Below are 17,879 nucleotides of genomic sequence, written 5' to 3' on the forward strand. Positions count from 1 at the left end.
GAGTTCTTGCTCCTATCAGTAATGACACTCTTTCTTCTTCTGGACAGAGTATAGTCAAAGTTAAAGTCTAGAACTGGTTTATAAAGTCTGAGGCCCTTTTGTCAGAGCAAAGGAAGCTAGTCTGAGAATAAAACTCATTCAAAAAATTAGCACAACTGAGGACAACCTGGAGCCAGAGCCAGAGTATGAAACTGCCCCAAGGCTTCTCCTACACCTGGACGTGTTATAGGGGTCAGCAAGTTCCTTTGTTGTGTAAGTCAGTCCAGTTGGATTTGCTATTATTTATAGTAGCCTGGGTCATCATTAGAGTATATTCTTTGACATCTCTTAGTATTTCAACAGACAAATATGAAGATTTCTAATGTCTATGTTTTATGATCCTTTACATAGTTATCATTTTCTGAGGAAAAGCCTTGAAAATATCATCTCTTTCCTGGCCAGAGAGCTTGCACAGGGGTTTAGGTGCATGCTTCGTATGCAGCTGACCTCAGTTCAATCCCTGGCACCGCGTATTATTCCCCTGAGCACCAGTAGGAGTGATCACTGAGCCGAGTCCTGAGTATTACTGGTGTGGACCCCAAACAAACAAAATCTCTTCTTTTCCCTATCAGTACTAATTGCCCTCTGCAAATATTTATTATTAAAACTTTCAAACATTCAGAAAAGTTGAAGACTTCTAAAACCACCACCAAGGTTGACATGCTGTCGTGATTTGGCGGCAGCTATCTATCCTATCCACTTATCTATATTTCACGAAGTCACCAGAAAGTTAGTTTTAATATTATGCTGCTCCTCCATATACAGATGCTTCTCCGTGTACAGAACTGCTGGGCCATCCCCTGGCTCATGGCTCATACTCATACTCATGGCTCAAACGCAGGAATCACTCCTGGAGGTGCTCAGGGGACCATTTGAGATACCTGGGATCAAACCTAGGCTGGCTTCGTGCAAGGAAGCATCTTACCTGCTTTACTTTTGCTACAGCCCTCATCCTTAAACATCTTGACTTTAGCATATTTAAGAATTTAAGGATTTAGGCACATTTAAGCATCTTTAGGCCACTATGAAAATACACAATTCCTTAGTATCAGCATCCAATTCATCTTTCCTCAGGTTCTCCTTTCTATGCCCCCTTTTCCCAGAGTAGGATATAATCAAGATTTGCTCACTAGATTTGCACGTTTATCTTTATCGACATATTTTTAAAAACAATTGTTGTCCCATGTAAAAAAATCATACTAATCTTTAACACTAGGGTCATTGTGGCAAATTTCTTTGATTTTTCCCTTTATTACACAATACTTAGCTTAACTGGTTATATTCCCCACTGTATAGTAGTTTCCTTGGGTTGGAGTGTTAGCACAGTGGGTAGGGCATTTGCCTTGCACACAGCCGACCCGGGCGACCCGAGTTCGATTCCTCCGCCCCTCTCGGAGAGCCCAGCAAGCTACCGAGAGTATCTCGCCTGCACGGCAGAGCCTGGCAAGCTACCCATGACGTAGTCAATATGCCAAACACAGTAACAAGTCTCACAATGGAGACATTACTGGGCCTGCTCACGCAAATCGATGAACAACGGGAGACAGTGCTATAGTAGTTTCTTTAACCCCTTCCTTCATCAATTCTTAGTTATTACTCATGTAATTCCCACAGGATAGCAGGCCTGTTTCCAATGTATGCACCTGGTCCTGAGGAAGAAGAAACAGATCTTCCTTACAGTGGTGATAAGTAACTAGGAGCAGGAAGAATGATGGAAGCAGAAAATGAACCTTTGGTAAACTGCACAGTAACAACGGTTGCACTGACCACTGACAGGTGCTAAGGTAGTGGAGCAAAGTCTGATGAGAAACAGGATAGATGCATATCCTCCAAATATCTTGCAAGATACTCACTGCCGGAAAGCCTAGTGATTCTGCAGGGCTCTCAATTTGTAGATGGCATTTTAACCAAGTGATCTTAGTTAACATCACTAGCAATATTATACTGATATTTTAATGCCTCACTTGAAAAACTGTACCAGGTACAATCTTCATCACCTCATGAGAGTGTGGTCTTGAGAAAATGTAGATAAACAAACCCAAACGGGTGTATCCTACAAGATCAATGGCCTGTACTCTTCTAGAGCATCAGCATGAGGAAGACTAAGGAACTATCCTAGCCGAAAGGTTAGGGAGGGATGACAACTACAATGATGTGAGTTTCTGGAATGGAGACCAAACCAGAGGACACCAGTGGTCAATTATGGACAAGATCAGTGAATAATTTCCTTGCATTATAGCTATAACAATTTCCTATGGTTTTGTAAGATGTAACAATTAAATATAATTGTTAACAATTGTTAGCTGTGTGAAGGTATAAGCTTCTCTGTGTACTATTGTTGCAATATTTTTTTTGGTAAATCTGAAATTACAAAAAAAAAGACTATCCAGTTAATGTGAAAGTTTCCCTTTTCATGAGACAAAATGTAGAGCTCAAGGAGTCCTGCTTAGGAGTCCCTTTCCATTTTTTTCTGCCCTTTCCCCTGCCTTCTATCCTTTTTTTAAAAATTTTTTTTCCTTAAATTTTTATTAGTGAAACACCATGAGGTACAGTTGTAGACTTACAAACATTTGTGCTTGGGTTTCAGTTATACAATGATCGAATGCCCATTCTCCACCACCACCAGTCCCAGTATCCCTCCCACCCCCCACCCCCCATCCCACCCTACCTCTGTGGCAGGGCATTCCCTTTTGTTATCTCTCTCCGTTTGAGTGCTGTGGTTTGCAAAAGAGACATTGAGTGGCAATCTTGTTCGGTCTATAGTCTACTCTCATCACGCATTTCCCATCCTGAGAGGAACCTCCCAACACCCTTTATTTGGTGCTTCCTTCTCTATCTGAGCTGCCTTTTCCCCTAGCGTGTGTGGCTGTCCTCAAAGCCATGGAGTAATACCACTCCTGGGAATATATCCCAGAGAGGCAAAAAAGTATAGTCGAAGTGACATCTGCACCTGTTTGTTCATTGCAGCACTCTTTATAATCGCTAGAATCTGGAAAAAACCTGAGTGTCCGAGAACAGATGACTGGTTAAAGAAACTTTGGTACATCTGCACAATGGAGTACTATGCAGCTGTTAGAAAAGATAAAGTCATGAAATCCATATACAAGTGGTACTACATGAAAAGTATCATGAAAAGTATCAAGCGAAATAAGTCAGAAAGAAAGGGACAGACATAGAAAGATTGCATTCATCTGGGGAACATAAAGTAACAAAATAGGAGACTAACACCCAAGAATAGCCGAGATAAGTACCAGGAGGATTACTCCATGGCTTTGAGGACAGCCTTCTATCCTTTTAAAAAAATCTCTGAGCAAAAGAAAAGCATTGGGGGAGGAGGTGAGCAAGAGATAGTAGGAGGTTAAGGCATTTGCCTTACATGTTGGCAACTCCACTCAAATTTGCACATGATCTCCCTAGCACCTACAAGAGTGATCCCTGAGCACAGAGCCTGAAATAAGCCTTAAATAAAATCAGTGTGCACCACAAATCGTCCACTGCCCCAAAATAAAAGAGAAGTAGAGCTAGGGGAGGAATATATCTGCATCTCAAAAGACCTAACTGCTGTTGAACGTTACCTGCAAGCCTCTGTCCTCTGACAAACACACTCCCATTTCTGCTCAGCTTTGATTTGGAGTCTGAGCCTCCGGAACGTCCCAGGTTAAATATTGATTTCCATTTCTTTGATTTGCTGGAGAGCTTTCTTCTAGGGGAAAAAAAAAAGGCCAGGAGGATTTAGTCTATGTCTTCTTTCCAATGGGCTTTACAGCTGTGAAGGAATCCTCCAACCATGTTCTCCATATGATCAGTTCTGATACTTCAGGACACTCTCCTGAAAATCCAAGTGGACTCTAACTCTCCCCAGCCCAGGGCTGCCCTAGGTGAGCAAGCCGAGTTTCCATGCATCAGAGCAAAGGACCATTCCCCAAGGAGGAGACAGAGAGAGCTACCCCAGCAGGGATGGGTGGGAGGCGGCCACACAGTGATAGGAATTCTGTGGTTCTGGGTTTTCAAAAACATACAATATTACAGGAACAAGTATTGAAAACTTCGGTTCTGTTAGGCTGAGTGCACTTCAATCAAACACTTCAGGGAGGAAAAAGGCTAATGGGGATTTTCTTGAACTGAAAAGGAATGAGAAAGCAATTTGGAAACAGTTCTGGCTGTGTGAGCTGGAAGCATATGATCAGTGGTGAGTGGCGGGAAACGTTGGGGAGACTAGTGTCTTGGCAGCCAGGCTGCTCAGGCCCGGATGACAAGTTTGACAGGGTCTGGAGAAACCAGGCACCACTAGGGGTCACCATCCAGGCTTTACCCTCATGTGGCTCTGCCCCAGGCCACCAGCCTTCAAGCTCTAGCACAAAGTCCTGCAACTTGGGGATCCGGCAAAGGGTCTTATGTCTGCAGGATTTTCAGAGAACAGCCTCTAGCCTGTTTTTACAACCAACCACAGAGATATCCTCCATGCTCTGTGGCTTCCTGGGGATCTGACCTGAACTTTTCCAACACTTGACATATACTTTACAGGGTGGCATAATGTATGGTGCTCCTTGGATATGGTGGAGGGCGCTGAGGAATTGCACTTGAAGAGTTCAAAATACTCTTCTTCCTCAGGTTGGGAAGATAGCTCAGTGGGCTGGAGAACACGCTTTGCACTGCTGGATCTCTGGGTTTGACCCCTGGCACTGCATGGTCTAGACTACCTGGACGCAGCCCACCACACGGGGCAGGGCTTCTACCTAGAGATGGGGTAGTCTCACTAACACTGAGCTGGGAGTAGCCAATCACAAAACCCAAAAAAAGCCAGAAACAAACAAGAACACAACAAAAACAGAAAAACCACCCGAGTTCCTTTCCCTTGATCCCCGGGGGAAGTGGGACTCCCTGGGGTTTTGGGAAAGGATCACAGGGGCTGACTTCAGTGAACACGTCTGCACCCTCCAGGAAACTGAAAGCCCCTTCGCCAGGTGAATTCCAGCTATACTGGTGTCCCTTGGTGTCCGCTGACAGATGTCCTCACCAGTGTGGAATGTGGCCTCACTCTACTGCCCTCCCCAGAGAGGGACTGGCAGGGACAAGAAGGCTGAGGAGTCTGTTCCTCAGCCCTTTCCCTGCCGAACGGAGCGGAGCAGAGGGTGTGCTAATGCAAAGACGCCTTTCAGTGCAGTAATAGAAAAGGGCCAACAAAACAACCCCCAGGATCTGCACTGCAGAGCTAGGCTTGCCAATGTTGCCAAGGAGGGTGAGGAGGGACCCAGCTAGGGGAGGGAGTACCACAGTCCTTGTGGTACTCTGGTAGCAGGTGTGGTGCAGTGGCACCGTCAGTCTGATGCTATCATATTATGAAGCATATATATGCATATATATGTACATACATATATCACATACACATAAAATATACATACTATATCATATGTGATTGTGTATATATTACATTACATGGGCTGGAGCGATAGCACAGCGGTAGGGCATTTGCCTTGCACGCAGCCAACATGGCCGACCCGAGTTCGATTCCTCCGCCCCTCTCGGAGAGCCCAGCAAGCTACCTGTGGCATATTCGATATGCCAAACACAGTAACAACAAGTCTCACAATGTTACTGGGCCTGCTCAAGCAAATTGATGAACAACGGGAGGACAGTGATTGTATTACATATGATATATAATTACATATAATTATATGTAATATGTAATGTGTATATATGTTCATATATGTTTACACTTATATATTTATCATGCCTTTCGTCCCCTCCACCTGTAAACCGTCTAGAATTTAGAGTTCCCACTTCGACTACTGCCCCTTTGTTCCCAGAGGGGCGTGAGGAGGAGAGACAAAGGGGCTGCATGGAGAAAGGGTCGCAGAGGACACAGGTGGGAGAAACGAGGAAAGACAGCAGCCCATGAATGGAGATAGTGCTGGCATTGTGTGGGGGAGGAGGGCTTGGGTGGCGTGTCCCCTCCCCAAGGCCGGCTGCTCTGCCGGGCCTGTCAAGCTTCAGCCGGTGCCCTGGGGACATAAACGAAGGTGGAGGCTGGGGAGGCCAAGGGATCGTTTTATTTGTTGTATTTTTCTTTTTTCAGTGAGCTTCTTTTTGAAGCTTGGGCCAGGGACCCGACTCAGTGCTGCCTCTTGCCCAAGTGAGCTCTAGGTTTGAGTGTGAGCACTGTGAGAAGGAAGCAGGACAGCGCCAAGGCTGTTTTGACTGAGTCTAAATCGTGACTGGGGTCCCATCATGGAATCAGGGATCTCCAGTGGGAGACAGGGGGTGGGGCAGGGGTAATTCTTGATCATTTGGAGGCAGTGGGCTTACTGCTGGACAGAAGCCATTGTGGCGACATTCCCATCACTTCTGGAATATTCCCTTCCACCCCTGCCTAGACCACACTTCGACGTCTGCTGCCATCACGGTCCTGAGGCTACCCCTCCTCCATCCTTGCACCCCGAGCCTTGGAAGCAGACGCCTTACTTGCTCTCTGGCAACTCCAGGACGGTGTGGAAGAGGGTTCCGGTGGGAGGGACAATCTCGGGCAGACTGTTCTCCCTCCTCTCCTTCCGGGCCGGGTGGTTGGTCGCCAGGCTCCGGGCCTGCGCCTCCTCCAGGCTCACCAGCTTCATGGGCAGGGAGAGGGCTGGTAGGGTCAGGCTCTTCATGATGGGCCGGTTTTCTACAAAGGAAAGAGAAGGACTCAGTCACGGGAAGAGGCTGTGCGCCAGGCCCAGCTGGACCCCCTCCTACAGGCCCTTGGTCCCCAACCTCCCGACAGGGGCTTCTCTAGGGTCGGGTAGGATCTGGGAAACAGACACAACCCCTCAGCATCACTCCTCTTCCCTCGGACTAGCCAGAGACACATGGGGGGTTTCAGGAGGTGACAAGCACATCCTATACTTTCCAGGGAGATAGTATTCATTCATTCATTCATTCATTCATTCATTAACTGAGCACTTTCTGTGCAGTAAAATAATAGCGGTCGCTCTTTACCCTGGAAACTGCCCAGTACCTCGGCCAGGCAGGAGTGTAGGTTCAGTCAGAGGCTCACCAGCCGGGACTGGGCAGGAGACTCTTTCCCCTCGACTGCTGGAGAAAATGTCCCAAGGCAATTTAAAGTTGGAGCCTGTACTTTCTCCAGATTATCCAGGCTTATGTCTCTGCCGTCAAGACATTTTACAGCCTGTACTTAGCCCTAAGAGATAAATGGCCTTTTACTCACCACTCAGTTATCTTCTAGTGCACACAAGCTAATCCTTTCTTATTTTGGGCGGGGGGTGGGGGGGGTAAAGAAATGGGAGCAATGATGACAGACTCAAGAGAGCCAGGATTATCTCTTCTTTCCAAGACAATATGAAACCATCTTGCAAACCCCCAACCCCCCCTCCACCCGACCAGCCAGGGACATCAAGCAATCTTTGGAGACGTGTGTGTGGTCCCAGTGTGTATGAGGGGGCAATGGCATCTACTGGGAGAGAGCAGGGATGCTACCAACAGCCTCAGGAGCACTGTGCAGAGCTAAGCCCTGGTGATCAAGCTGAATTAGAGTTATGGATGAAAAGCCCAAGGCTGCAAAAATTTCTCGAACATTCCCACTAAGACTTCCAGGGCCATGGGGGGAGGGTGGTGGTGGAAGGGGCAGCTCCCACCCTATCAGAGTCCCTGAACCTCTGAAAGCTCCCTCCCACAACCTAAAGCTGCCACCACACCTCCGGCCAGACGCCACTGCTTCAGGACTGAGCTCCACAGAGAAACTAATCTGCTGAAAATGTTTTGGCTGAAAATCTCAGGCCTTCTCGAAGTCAGGATGGACGCCCTCTCCCCACCAACCTAACTTCCAGAAGCCTCAGCCGTCACGCCCCAAAGCTGCTGGCATGCCTCCAGCAGGACTGCCTACTTAAATATTCTGGACTTTCTGGAGTGACATCTCCAAACTCTATAATACTAACATCACAGCAGGAGCACATCCGATTGAATGAGAATGCAACACAGAAGCACCTAACCTTGACTAACAAAAACAGTAACACAGTAGGCTTAACTAGCAATAACAGTTTAGTAAACCCTCAGACAAGGACTAAATGTCCCCATAATGAGATACAATAATTTTCAAATTTTCTTTTATTGAAGTATTTTTGGGTCATTCTATTATTTATTGGCAACAAGCAATATAAAATAAACTATTGTGGGCCTGCTACAGGGGCAGGCTTGAGGGGTAGTTGGGAAATGGAGGCGATGGTGAAGGGAAAGCGACGGTGGTGGTGGGATTTGGGTTGGAATACTGCATGCCCGGAACAAATCCTCATGAACAACTGTGTAAACCATGGTGTTTAAATAAAGCAGGGGGAAAAAAGAATAAAAAACCCTGGGACTGGAGAGACAGTACAACTGATCCGGTGTTTGCCTTGCATGTGACCAGAAGGGGTTCAAGCCCCATTTGTTCTCCAAGCCCCACCAAGAGCATAGAGCCAAGAATAAGCCTAAGCACAGCTGGGGGTGGCCCAGAACCAAAAACAAAAAGAATGAAAAGCCCCGGCTAAGGAAACAATAGAGATGTATGCATGCCTCTGTTTAGTCTTGGAGGCCTTGACAGTTTTCTGTAGCTTCCAAAGATGAGAAGGGACCCAAGGAGAATTTGCATCAAGTAGAAACCAAGCCATCATATTTTTGTACAGGACCCACGTAATTCTCAGAAGGTACACTGCTAGGACTATTTGTATCTGCAGAGCATAACCCTCTCCAGAGGATGGGGAGGGAATAAAAGTAATGAAGAAGGTACCCGCAGAAAAGGGAGCATGTGTGACGAGTATTTCTAGGAGGATGGCACAGCTGTCAGGATGAAGTAACTCTCTATCCTGAGGACTTCTCAGTTTCTGTTTGTTTGCTTCGGGTTTTGGAGTCCCACCCAGTGGTGCTCAGGGGCTATTCCTGGCTCTGTGCTCAGGAATGACCTTTGGTGGAGCTTAAGAGACCCTACATAGTGCTGAGAATTCAGTGGCCCAACATTGTGGCCACTGCAGTCAATGCAAGAGCCACACCTCCTGGATTATCTCTCGGACACCCTCAGGAAAGCTTCTGACTGAATTAAAAAGGCAAACCACCTGGTGGTGCTCAGGGCTTACTGCTGGCTCTGTGCCCAGGGATTATTCCTGGCGGGGCTCAGGGGACCGTATGTGTTCCGGAGCAAACTTGGACCAGCCGCGTGCAAAGCTAGGACCCTACCTCCTATGCTATCGCTAAAGCCCAATGGAAGTAAATGTAATGTGCTTTTAGTATTTGTTCAAGATTCTAGATCAGTGCTTCTCAATCAGGGGTTATATGCTTCCTGGTGGGCCCCCAGAACATTCCAAGGGAGCCAGAGGAGAAAACTGTGTAAATAGGGGTCTATGGGGTGAGCGGGTAGGACCAGGGCCACAGGAAGGAGAGAAGCTCAGAGGCAGCCATGACTAGAACAAGGTTCTAGGTCACTGACAATTTCGTTCATTTAGATATTAAAGATCAAATCACTCTGCAACAACTTGTGCAAAGGGAAGAACAAACAAACAGGGCCAGGGGACATTGCCTGGCACCTTCTGCTTCCCCGAGCTCCAGGTTCCGGGCTCCTACACAAGTTCTGCTTAGACACACAACAGGCGTCTCCAAGTTTACTCTTCGGAACAGTGACTTCTGCTTCTCAACTCCAACAGCCTTCCTCCCCTCTTCTCCACATCAGTAAGTAGAACCAGGGCTAAGATTACCCAGCTCTGGAAGCCAAAACGTGGCGTAGTTATTATCCACGTTTCTTTCTCTGATTGTCGCCCCACACCCACCTACCTCATACACTAAAAATAGCCCCTAAGCAAATCTTACTATTCTCCCTTCCAAGAACGTACTGAATTTGGCCACTTTGCCCCCCTTCTCTGGTAAAGGCCACGGTGGTTTCCCACCTGCTGTTTTCCTTGTCTTGAAGGTTTTCTGCTGCTTCTTCATTCCTGCTCAAAACCCTCCCCCCAGCACAATCCACCAGAGCTTCTATCTGCTTCCCCTTCCTCTTTGTCGATGGACCCGTCAGTTCACAAGAATATATAGCAAAAAGCTATGAGGACCGACAGTATGGTAGGTACGTTCTCTTGTGCAGGTGTTCAATCCAAGTTCAATTCCTGTCAGCACCCTGAGCTTTTCCAGGCAGATCTCTGGGGCATTCTGAGCACTTTGGGGGTGATCAGGTTGATCCTGGACACTTAGGGCCTGAGTAGGACCGCTTCCTTGGGCCCTTGCACTAAATCATTGCTGGGACAGTTTTTTGGGCCTCCCAAGCAGTTCTTCCCCCCCCCGCCCCCACCTCACCCAAAGCTTTGAGTGTAGACTCCCATAATACATACGCACACAGCTATAAACTATACATATATATCTCTGTCTGTATTATACTTAATAGGAAACATGCAAAACCGCAGAAACTAAAGTCTACAATAAAAACAGAGGGCGGTGGGGGTGAGGATGAGATTCTTCTCATGTCTTCCAGCACTGGATTCCAGACTTTTCATCTCTGATGTCTACTGGGGCACCTGGCCACACACCTACTCTTTGTCACACTGAGCTCCTTCCCACCGTGCACTGTACTCTCGCTCTTCTCATTGGAAAATGCCTCCCTCCACATACACACATCAAAGGACTACTTCCTTTTGTCACTCAAAAGGAATGACAAAGATAATTTTCTGTTCAAAGATATTTCCTCAGAAACAAGGGTCACCCTGTTCCCCCAAACAGCCTCAAGTCACTGACCATCATGTAACCCTGCAGGAGTTTCCTCGGAGTATTTATTGTCTTTGAAGTGATACTATTTACCTGTAAACTTCCTTCTTGCCTGTCTTGATTTCAGAGCAGGGCCTTTGCCTTTTTTGATGTGTCCCAGAGCGACTCTGATGGTACCTGGCACTGAGTACCTATTTGTGCTCTCAGTCTTGGCCATATCCAGAGCGTTCTGGCCTTCATGTAGCTTTTACTTATTTGTTTTTGTCAATTAAGGCATTGAACCCTATGCCTTGCAAAAGCTCTCCAGTTTGAAATAGAACCCTCTTTCAAATCTACAGTTCTAGAAAGTATAGCTTATTTTTTTTGGTATATACATGAAGCGTAGCACTTTATCACAGTCAAAGTGAATTCACAACAAAAACAGTTAAATGAAATGCACTGACTAGGAAGTATTTAAGGGCAGGGGAGGTGGTCCCAGCACCCTCGCACCTCCAGGCCGGAACAGCTGTGTCTTACTGGGCCAAGAACCAAACTGTCAGACCAGCAGAGCTGAGCCTGGTAGCTTTAGGAATGGCCTCCAGGGCCCACGTCCTGGGGTGAACCCCTCCTCTCTCCCCACCCCCCAAAAAGTAAGAATGAAAACAATGAGTTAAAAGCTCGGGAGAAACTTGGATTTCAAAATGCGGAATAACAGGTGATTAAGGCCATGGTCCCAGGAGAATGAGGAGCAACACGCACTGCCTTGGGTGGGATTTGCTGTCTTTTCTCTAATTCTCCTTAATTGTTTACTTGTACTTTTTTCCAGCCAGAGTTAAGTAAAGGTTTAAACTCACTATTCAGTTCTGCCACGTGACTTTGGGTGGTGAGTTTTCAGGCCCTCTAATTTCTCCTGTGAAAAGTAAGGTTGGTAACAGTGGTGGTTGCTTTGGCAAGTCCAAAAGGCAATGCGTGTGGGTGCCTGCAGGAGTTACTGGCGAAGGATTAGTCTCTCCAAAATTACTGCCCGACTCCAAAGGATGAATGCATGGATTCATGTGACTTCTCACTTACTGTCACGAGAGGATGTACTGTGGCTTACAATTCAAAACCTATTTAAGTGGGAGAGTTAAAAAACAGAAGAGGGCTGAAGAGATAGTATCAGGTAAGGCACTTGCCTTGCATGTGGCCAGCCTTGGGTTCAATCCTCAGCACCACATATGGTTTCCTGAGCACTCTGAGGAGTAGCACTTGAGTGCAGAGCCAGGAGTAAGTCCTGAGCACAGGCGGATGAGCCCCTCCCCAAAACAAAAATAGGGGTTGGAGAGACAGTTCAATAGGTATGGGTAGTGGTGATGGTTATAAAGTTTATGAGTATGTGAAATACTGCCAAATTGTGTCCTTTAGGTGTTGAGAACGACTATAGGACAGTAGAGCTGGAAAGATAGTATAACAGTTAGGGCATCTGCCTTGCACGTGGCCAACATCGTTTGACCATCCCATATGGTCCCCCAAGCACCATCGGGAGTGGCCCCTGAGTGCAGAGTTAGGAGTAAGCCCCACGCATCGCCAGGTGTGGCCCCCAAAAGAAAATTTAAAAGAAAAATAAACAAATTGTGTATTTTAAAATTTTTAAAATGATGACCGGAGCGATAGCACAGCGGTAGGGCGTTCGCCTTACAAGCGGCCAACATGGCCGACCCGAGTTCGACTCCTCCGCCCCTCTCGGAGAGCCCGGCAAGCTACCGAGAGTATTCGATATGCCAGACACAGTAACAACAAAGTCTCCAATGGAGACATTACTGGGCCCGCTCGAGCAAATCGACGATCAACGGGAGGGCCTTTACCTTTACCTTTAAAATGATGAACTTTATGTTCTGGAAATTTTGTCACTGTTTTTTAGGCCAACCTAGGTGTTGTCAGGAGCTAGTAACTTTGGGACTGCTCACAGAGTTGGTGGTCCATGAGGTGCCAGAGATGGAACCCAGGTCACGTCATGAGCAAAGCAAGTACTCCAGGCCTTTGAGATATTATCTGACTTTCAATAAAAATGCTTTTTAAAGAAAGGTCATAAACAAAAATCTGAGAGAGGGGCTGGAGCAATAGCAAAGCGGGTAGGGCGTTTGCCTTGAAAGCGGCCGGCCGACCCAGGTTCTATTCCCAGCATCCCATATGTCCCCCGAGCACCGCCAGGAGTAACTCCTGTGCATCACGGAGTGTGACCCAAAAAGAAAAAAAAAATCTGAGAGAGAAAAGGGTAGGGGAGCAAAAAATGAAATTGATTATTGTGATGAAATACTTGGTCATTTCTCCCCCATTCCTCCAATTCGATTAGCCAAATTAGAAAACGATGCTTTGATCAGATAACATGTATTCTGCAGATGTAATTCTCAGCCGCCAATGGGTCTCCAGCGTGGTGCCGAGCAGCAGTTGTGTGCAGGAAACTTGGCAGAAACATCAGTTACCAGCAGCACGACACACAGGCTCCCTGAGAAATTCTGGGGATGCTGTCCAGCAAAGTGTGTTAATCAGACTTTCCCAGTGACGCTGATGGGACCTGATACTGGAGGCCCACTCTCACACTAGAGGCCATTACCAGCTTCTTTGATGAAACAGATTTATGGCTTTTACATTGGGCACACATGACTTTGAGCAGCAGGAAACAATCCATCCTTTGGGTTCATTATGTCATCATAAAGGCTTCAGGGATGATCTTTTCTCATTTTTTCCTGGCCACTGAGGCCGTGCTCACGGGGCTGAGGATCCACCCTTAGCAATACTCAGCCAATGGACAAGATAATTCAGTGTTTGGGCCCCACAATGCAGTGCTTTCAGCCCAGCACAACAGAGAATGCCCCTCCCCAAAGGACACCCTCTAGAGTGAAGGTATAAGCATCTTTTGAAGTTTCAGGAAAATGTAAACTCGAGTAATTAAATTTATTGAGATAAACAACAAGAACCCCTCACCAAAACCTAGAAAACGTGATTCCAGTTTGCCACAGGCATTCGTAAGTTGGTCACATAAGCAATGGACCCCACACATGTTGAATCATGTGCAATACTACCCACTCTCCCCGCCCTGTCTCACACACACACACACACACACACACACACACACACACACACACACACACATCCCTTTTAGGGGCACTGCAAATGTATATATGCATGATCCCTGTACGTCAGCACACAAGAATCATCTCACCCACAGAGCTAGAGCCAGGCCACCTCAACTTATTCTTGTACCCCATGACTGAAAACGAAGAATTGGCTGATCAGGATATGGCAGGAGGAGTCCTTACCATCATTCCCCAGAGATGCGGGGGCACCACCATTGAAGATCTGCTCCACGTGGTTCAAAATGAACTCAATCACCACCTGCTGGACCCGGACAGCGAGGAAGGCCGCATCTCCACTGCAACCAGTGGCTTCAATCTCTTTGGATCTGAATCGTGGAAAAAGAAAGAAAAAATCCACATTCAGCGAGGGGTGGTGGGGAATTCAGTGAGAACACTGGGCGCTATAAATAAGTCTAGTTCCCAACTGCCTAAATTGAGTCATGAGTGGACTATTCTCACTTTATAAGACCAATTAAGGGACTCTCCAAAGGTCAGGAATCCAACAGACAGGACACATTTTAAACAGTTTCCAGGTATCTCAGACGGCAAGATTATAAACACACATCAGTGGCTATGCAGGAATTGAGTTTTCAGGTAGGGCGTTCGCCTTACAAGCGGCCAACATGGCCGACCCGAGTTCGATTCCTCCGCCCCTCTCGGAGAGCCCGGCAAGCTACCGAGAGTATTCGATATGCCAAACACAGTAACAACAAAGTCTCCAATGGAGACGTTACTGGGCCCGCTCGAGCAAATCGACGATCAACGGGAGGGCCTTTACCTTACCTTTACCTCCATCCTTTGGGGATATCCCTCCTATCCTTATCCAATTATTCTATGGGGCAGGGAAGCATTTATGAAGTCATTAATTCAGGTTATAAACCAAGCCCATCAAAGCCAATGAGTCATAGACACAAGAAAGGCTTTTTTTCAGGAGATAATCACTCACAGAGCCCGTATCTTTAATCACATCTCTGACACCTTTGGAATGAGGTCCCCAGGTTAGCAGGCAGAGTACAGGCTACCCAGAGTCACTGCAAGTTCTACTGCTACACTCTACCATGGTCCACAGGCTCCAGTGTTCTTTGGCATCGCGCTGGGATGGTGGTTACCTGAGGAGGTTTGGGGCCCACACCAGTGCCAGGTTCCGTGCGTGCATGTTGGTCTTGCTGCTGAAGGAGGCGATGTGGGCCAGGTGTCGAATCAGGTATTCCAAGGTCCTGGAACAGTTCATAGACATATATTTATATGCATCTGAACAGAGTAAAACACTGCAGTTCCCCTGTGGAGCTGGACATCTGGAGATAATTGCTAAATTTGGATTCAAAAGACTCTAAATATTTCAATCTCATAAATTCTGGAGGAATGTCAGGAAGATACCAAGATTGATGGAAGTAATTTTCTTGGCCTTAGGCATTCTGGCTCTGGGTGGGGAAGGGGAACAATCTTGTTGGAAGTCAGCTAAGGCCTCTGGAGGATGAGCTAGAGTCAGAAGCGGGTGACCGCCACACCCAGAGCCTTGGGTTTTCGTTGCAACCTGTTCCTCCTTTCGCATTGGCAGAACTATATCCTCATAGTATCTTGAAACCAGCTGGGAAGACGCTCAAAGGGTGAGGAGGGGAGGTATGTCAAGGGCTAGAACAGGGGGTAGGGTGCTGGCCTTGCATACAGTTGACCCTGGTTCATTCTCAGCACCTCATGTGGTCCTCTGAGCACCAGGAGGAAATAGCCTGTGAGCACTGCCAGGTGTGGTTCCAACCCCCATCCTCTAGAAAACAATATCAAAGTGGTGGAGTACGAAGGGGACAGTGCATGCTCGGCATACGCTAGGCCTTGAATCAGATCCCTGGCATCTTAAGGCTTCCCAAACACTACTTGGGTGGCCCTATAGCCTTCAGCATGGCTGGGAAGAAAACAAAAGCCCTTGAAGCCAGCTCCTTGAAAAAAGAATCTTTTCAGAGGTCAGAGTGATGGAACAGCAGTTAGAGCATTTGACTTGCACGTGGCTGACCTGAGTTCAACTCCCAGCATCCCATATGGTCCCCTGAGCCCATTCGAGTGATTCCTGAGTACAGAGTCAGGAGCAAGCCCTGAGCACTGCTGGGTGTGGCCCAAACCTGACCCTCTACTTTGTTTTCACTTCCTCTGCCCCCGCCCCAAATCCCCAAATCCTCCTCCTCCCCATGACCCCTGCCACTTATTAGGAAGCTCATTTCTTTTTTTTTTTCTTTTTTTTCTTTTTAATTGAATCGCTGTGAGATACCGTGACAAAGCTTTCATGTTTGAGTTTCGGTCATAAAATGATCGAACACCCATCCCTCCACCAATGTACACTTGCCACCACCAATGTCCTCGGTATCCCTCCTGCCACCTCCACCCAACCCCCACCCTGTCTCTGTGACAGACAATTTCCTTCTTACCCTCTCTCTACTTTTGGACACTATGGTTTGCAATACAGACACTGAGAGGCCATCAGTTTTGGTTCTTTATCTGTTTTCAGCACTCATCTCCCATCCCGAGAGATCCCTCCAACCATCACTGACTTAGTGATCCCTTCTCTAAGGGGGTTCATTCCACAGATGCATAACATGGACTGTCAACAGAAAGTTCATTCTGATAGCACGCCAAATTCTTCCCATTGTGAATAATGGGCAGGCATCTGGAATTCTGGGAAAGGCAATAAAATGAGATAAAACAAAGTTGGGAAAATTAAGTAAAAGGATGGCGTGATGTCAGGGTGCTTCTGACGAGTCACTGAGTCAGCCAAATGCTCACACGCTCCAGGCACGTCCCGTCATGGAGCCCCAGTCACACGACTGGCTGTGCTGGAAGGCGGATGCGGGACAGGGTATCACAGACAGGCTGATCTCTGTGATGAGCACAGTGACCAGGGCACCTGGGAGCAGCCTGGACTGGGCGGCCCCTCCCCACCCATGTCACAGGTCAGGCCTCAACTTGTTCTGAGAAAAGGGGCCTCTTTGCCTGCCTCAGGGGGGTCCGGGAAGGTCTCTATGAAACTCCCTCCTTTTTTTTTGGTTTGTTTTTGAGCCAAACCCTGCAGTGCTCATGGCTAACTCTTGGCTCTGTGCTTAAGAACATTCCTGGAAAGACTCAAGAGACCACAGGGGCCCTGGGCATTGGACCCAGGTGAGCTTTCTGCAAGGTAAAGCATTCTACACGCTGTACTATCACTGGGGTCCATTCGCTCCTTTCTGCAAGGCCAGCTCGCCTTTGGCATGACATCATCTGGAGACACTGCAACAAACCAAAGGTTCTTACCTATAATGGGACGGGGGAAGCTTCTGGATAACATTCTGGATTCTGGCCAGTTGGCCTTCCTCTGGGCAGTGTGACACGGCCTCCTGTGGAAAGAAGCAGCAACTGGGTGAGAGGCGGGAGGGTGCCAAGCACCGCGTCTGCAAGCTGGAGTTGGCTCTGCTCCTCAGCCTCTGAACTGAGTTTCAAGAGCCTGTTGCGTGGCAAGACTTTCTGGGTTGCTGTTTAGTTTGCGGTGTGTGTGTGGGGGAGGGGGCACACCTGGTCGTGTTCAGTCACTCCCGGAAGAGCTCATGGGTCCATATGTGGTGCGAGGGATCAAACCCAGGCCAGCTGCCTGGTAGGAAGCACCTAGCCCACTGTCTCTCCTGTCCTGGGGTGTCACTTTCTAGCAGAAACAAGCTCCCCAAACTCCCGAGGGTTCGGGGTGTGAGCATAAAATACGGTTCAAAATCGGGCCTTGTGGATGGGTCAGCTCCCACACGTTCTGGTGCAGAAGCCTGCCTTACATGGACGTGTCACTGGGACTCACTCTGAGACCAAGGGATAGGGATGGAGAGACGAGTGTTGGGGGTTGCCTGTGTCCTCATCCAAACAGTGCAGACGGCCACTGTCCACCTAACAGGACACTCTCCCATGACCCTGCTGCCCTGCGGCTGCCTGTCCCAGGGGCCAGAGAGCAGCTAGATGAGCCTTCTTGGCTGAGCAGGCCTGGTCAGTGGGCTGGCAGCCTTGCCAGAGCTTGTCTCTGGTTATTTCCTG

At 47.8% G+C, this 17,879-nt stretch overlaps 1 protein-coding gene across 1 annotated transcript in view; it reads right to left on the reverse strand.

The window, feature by feature from the left end:
- The window catches only part of ARHGAP31 (Rho GTPase activating protein 31), a 147,358-nt gene that overhangs the window by 24,427 nt on the left and 105,052 nt on the right, over positions 1–17,879 (reverse strand). Inside the window, exons 4-8 of the mRNA XM_056109198.1 lie at positions 17,121–17,203; positions 14,954–15,061; positions 14,028–14,170; positions 6,502–6,700; positions 3,615–3,742 (exon numbers count right to left, since the gene is read on the reverse strand). Of these exons, the coding sequence (XP_055965173.1) occupies positions 3,615–3,742; positions 6,502–6,700; positions 14,028–14,170; positions 14,954–15,061; positions 17,121–17,203 (661 nt within the window). The remainder of the gene's footprint in view (positions 1–3,614; positions 3,743–6,501; positions 6,701–14,027; positions 14,171–14,953; positions 15,062–17,120; positions 17,204–17,879) is intronic.

This window comes from Sorex fumeus, unplaced genomic scaffold (genome assembly GCF_029834395.1).
Source record: "Sorex fumeus unplaced genomic scaffold, SorFum_2.1 ptg000265l, whole genome shotgun sequence".
In the NCBI taxonomy this organism is placed as follows: domain Eukaryota; kingdom Metazoa; phylum Chordata; class Mammalia; order Eulipotyphla; family Soricidae; genus Sorex; species Sorex fumeus.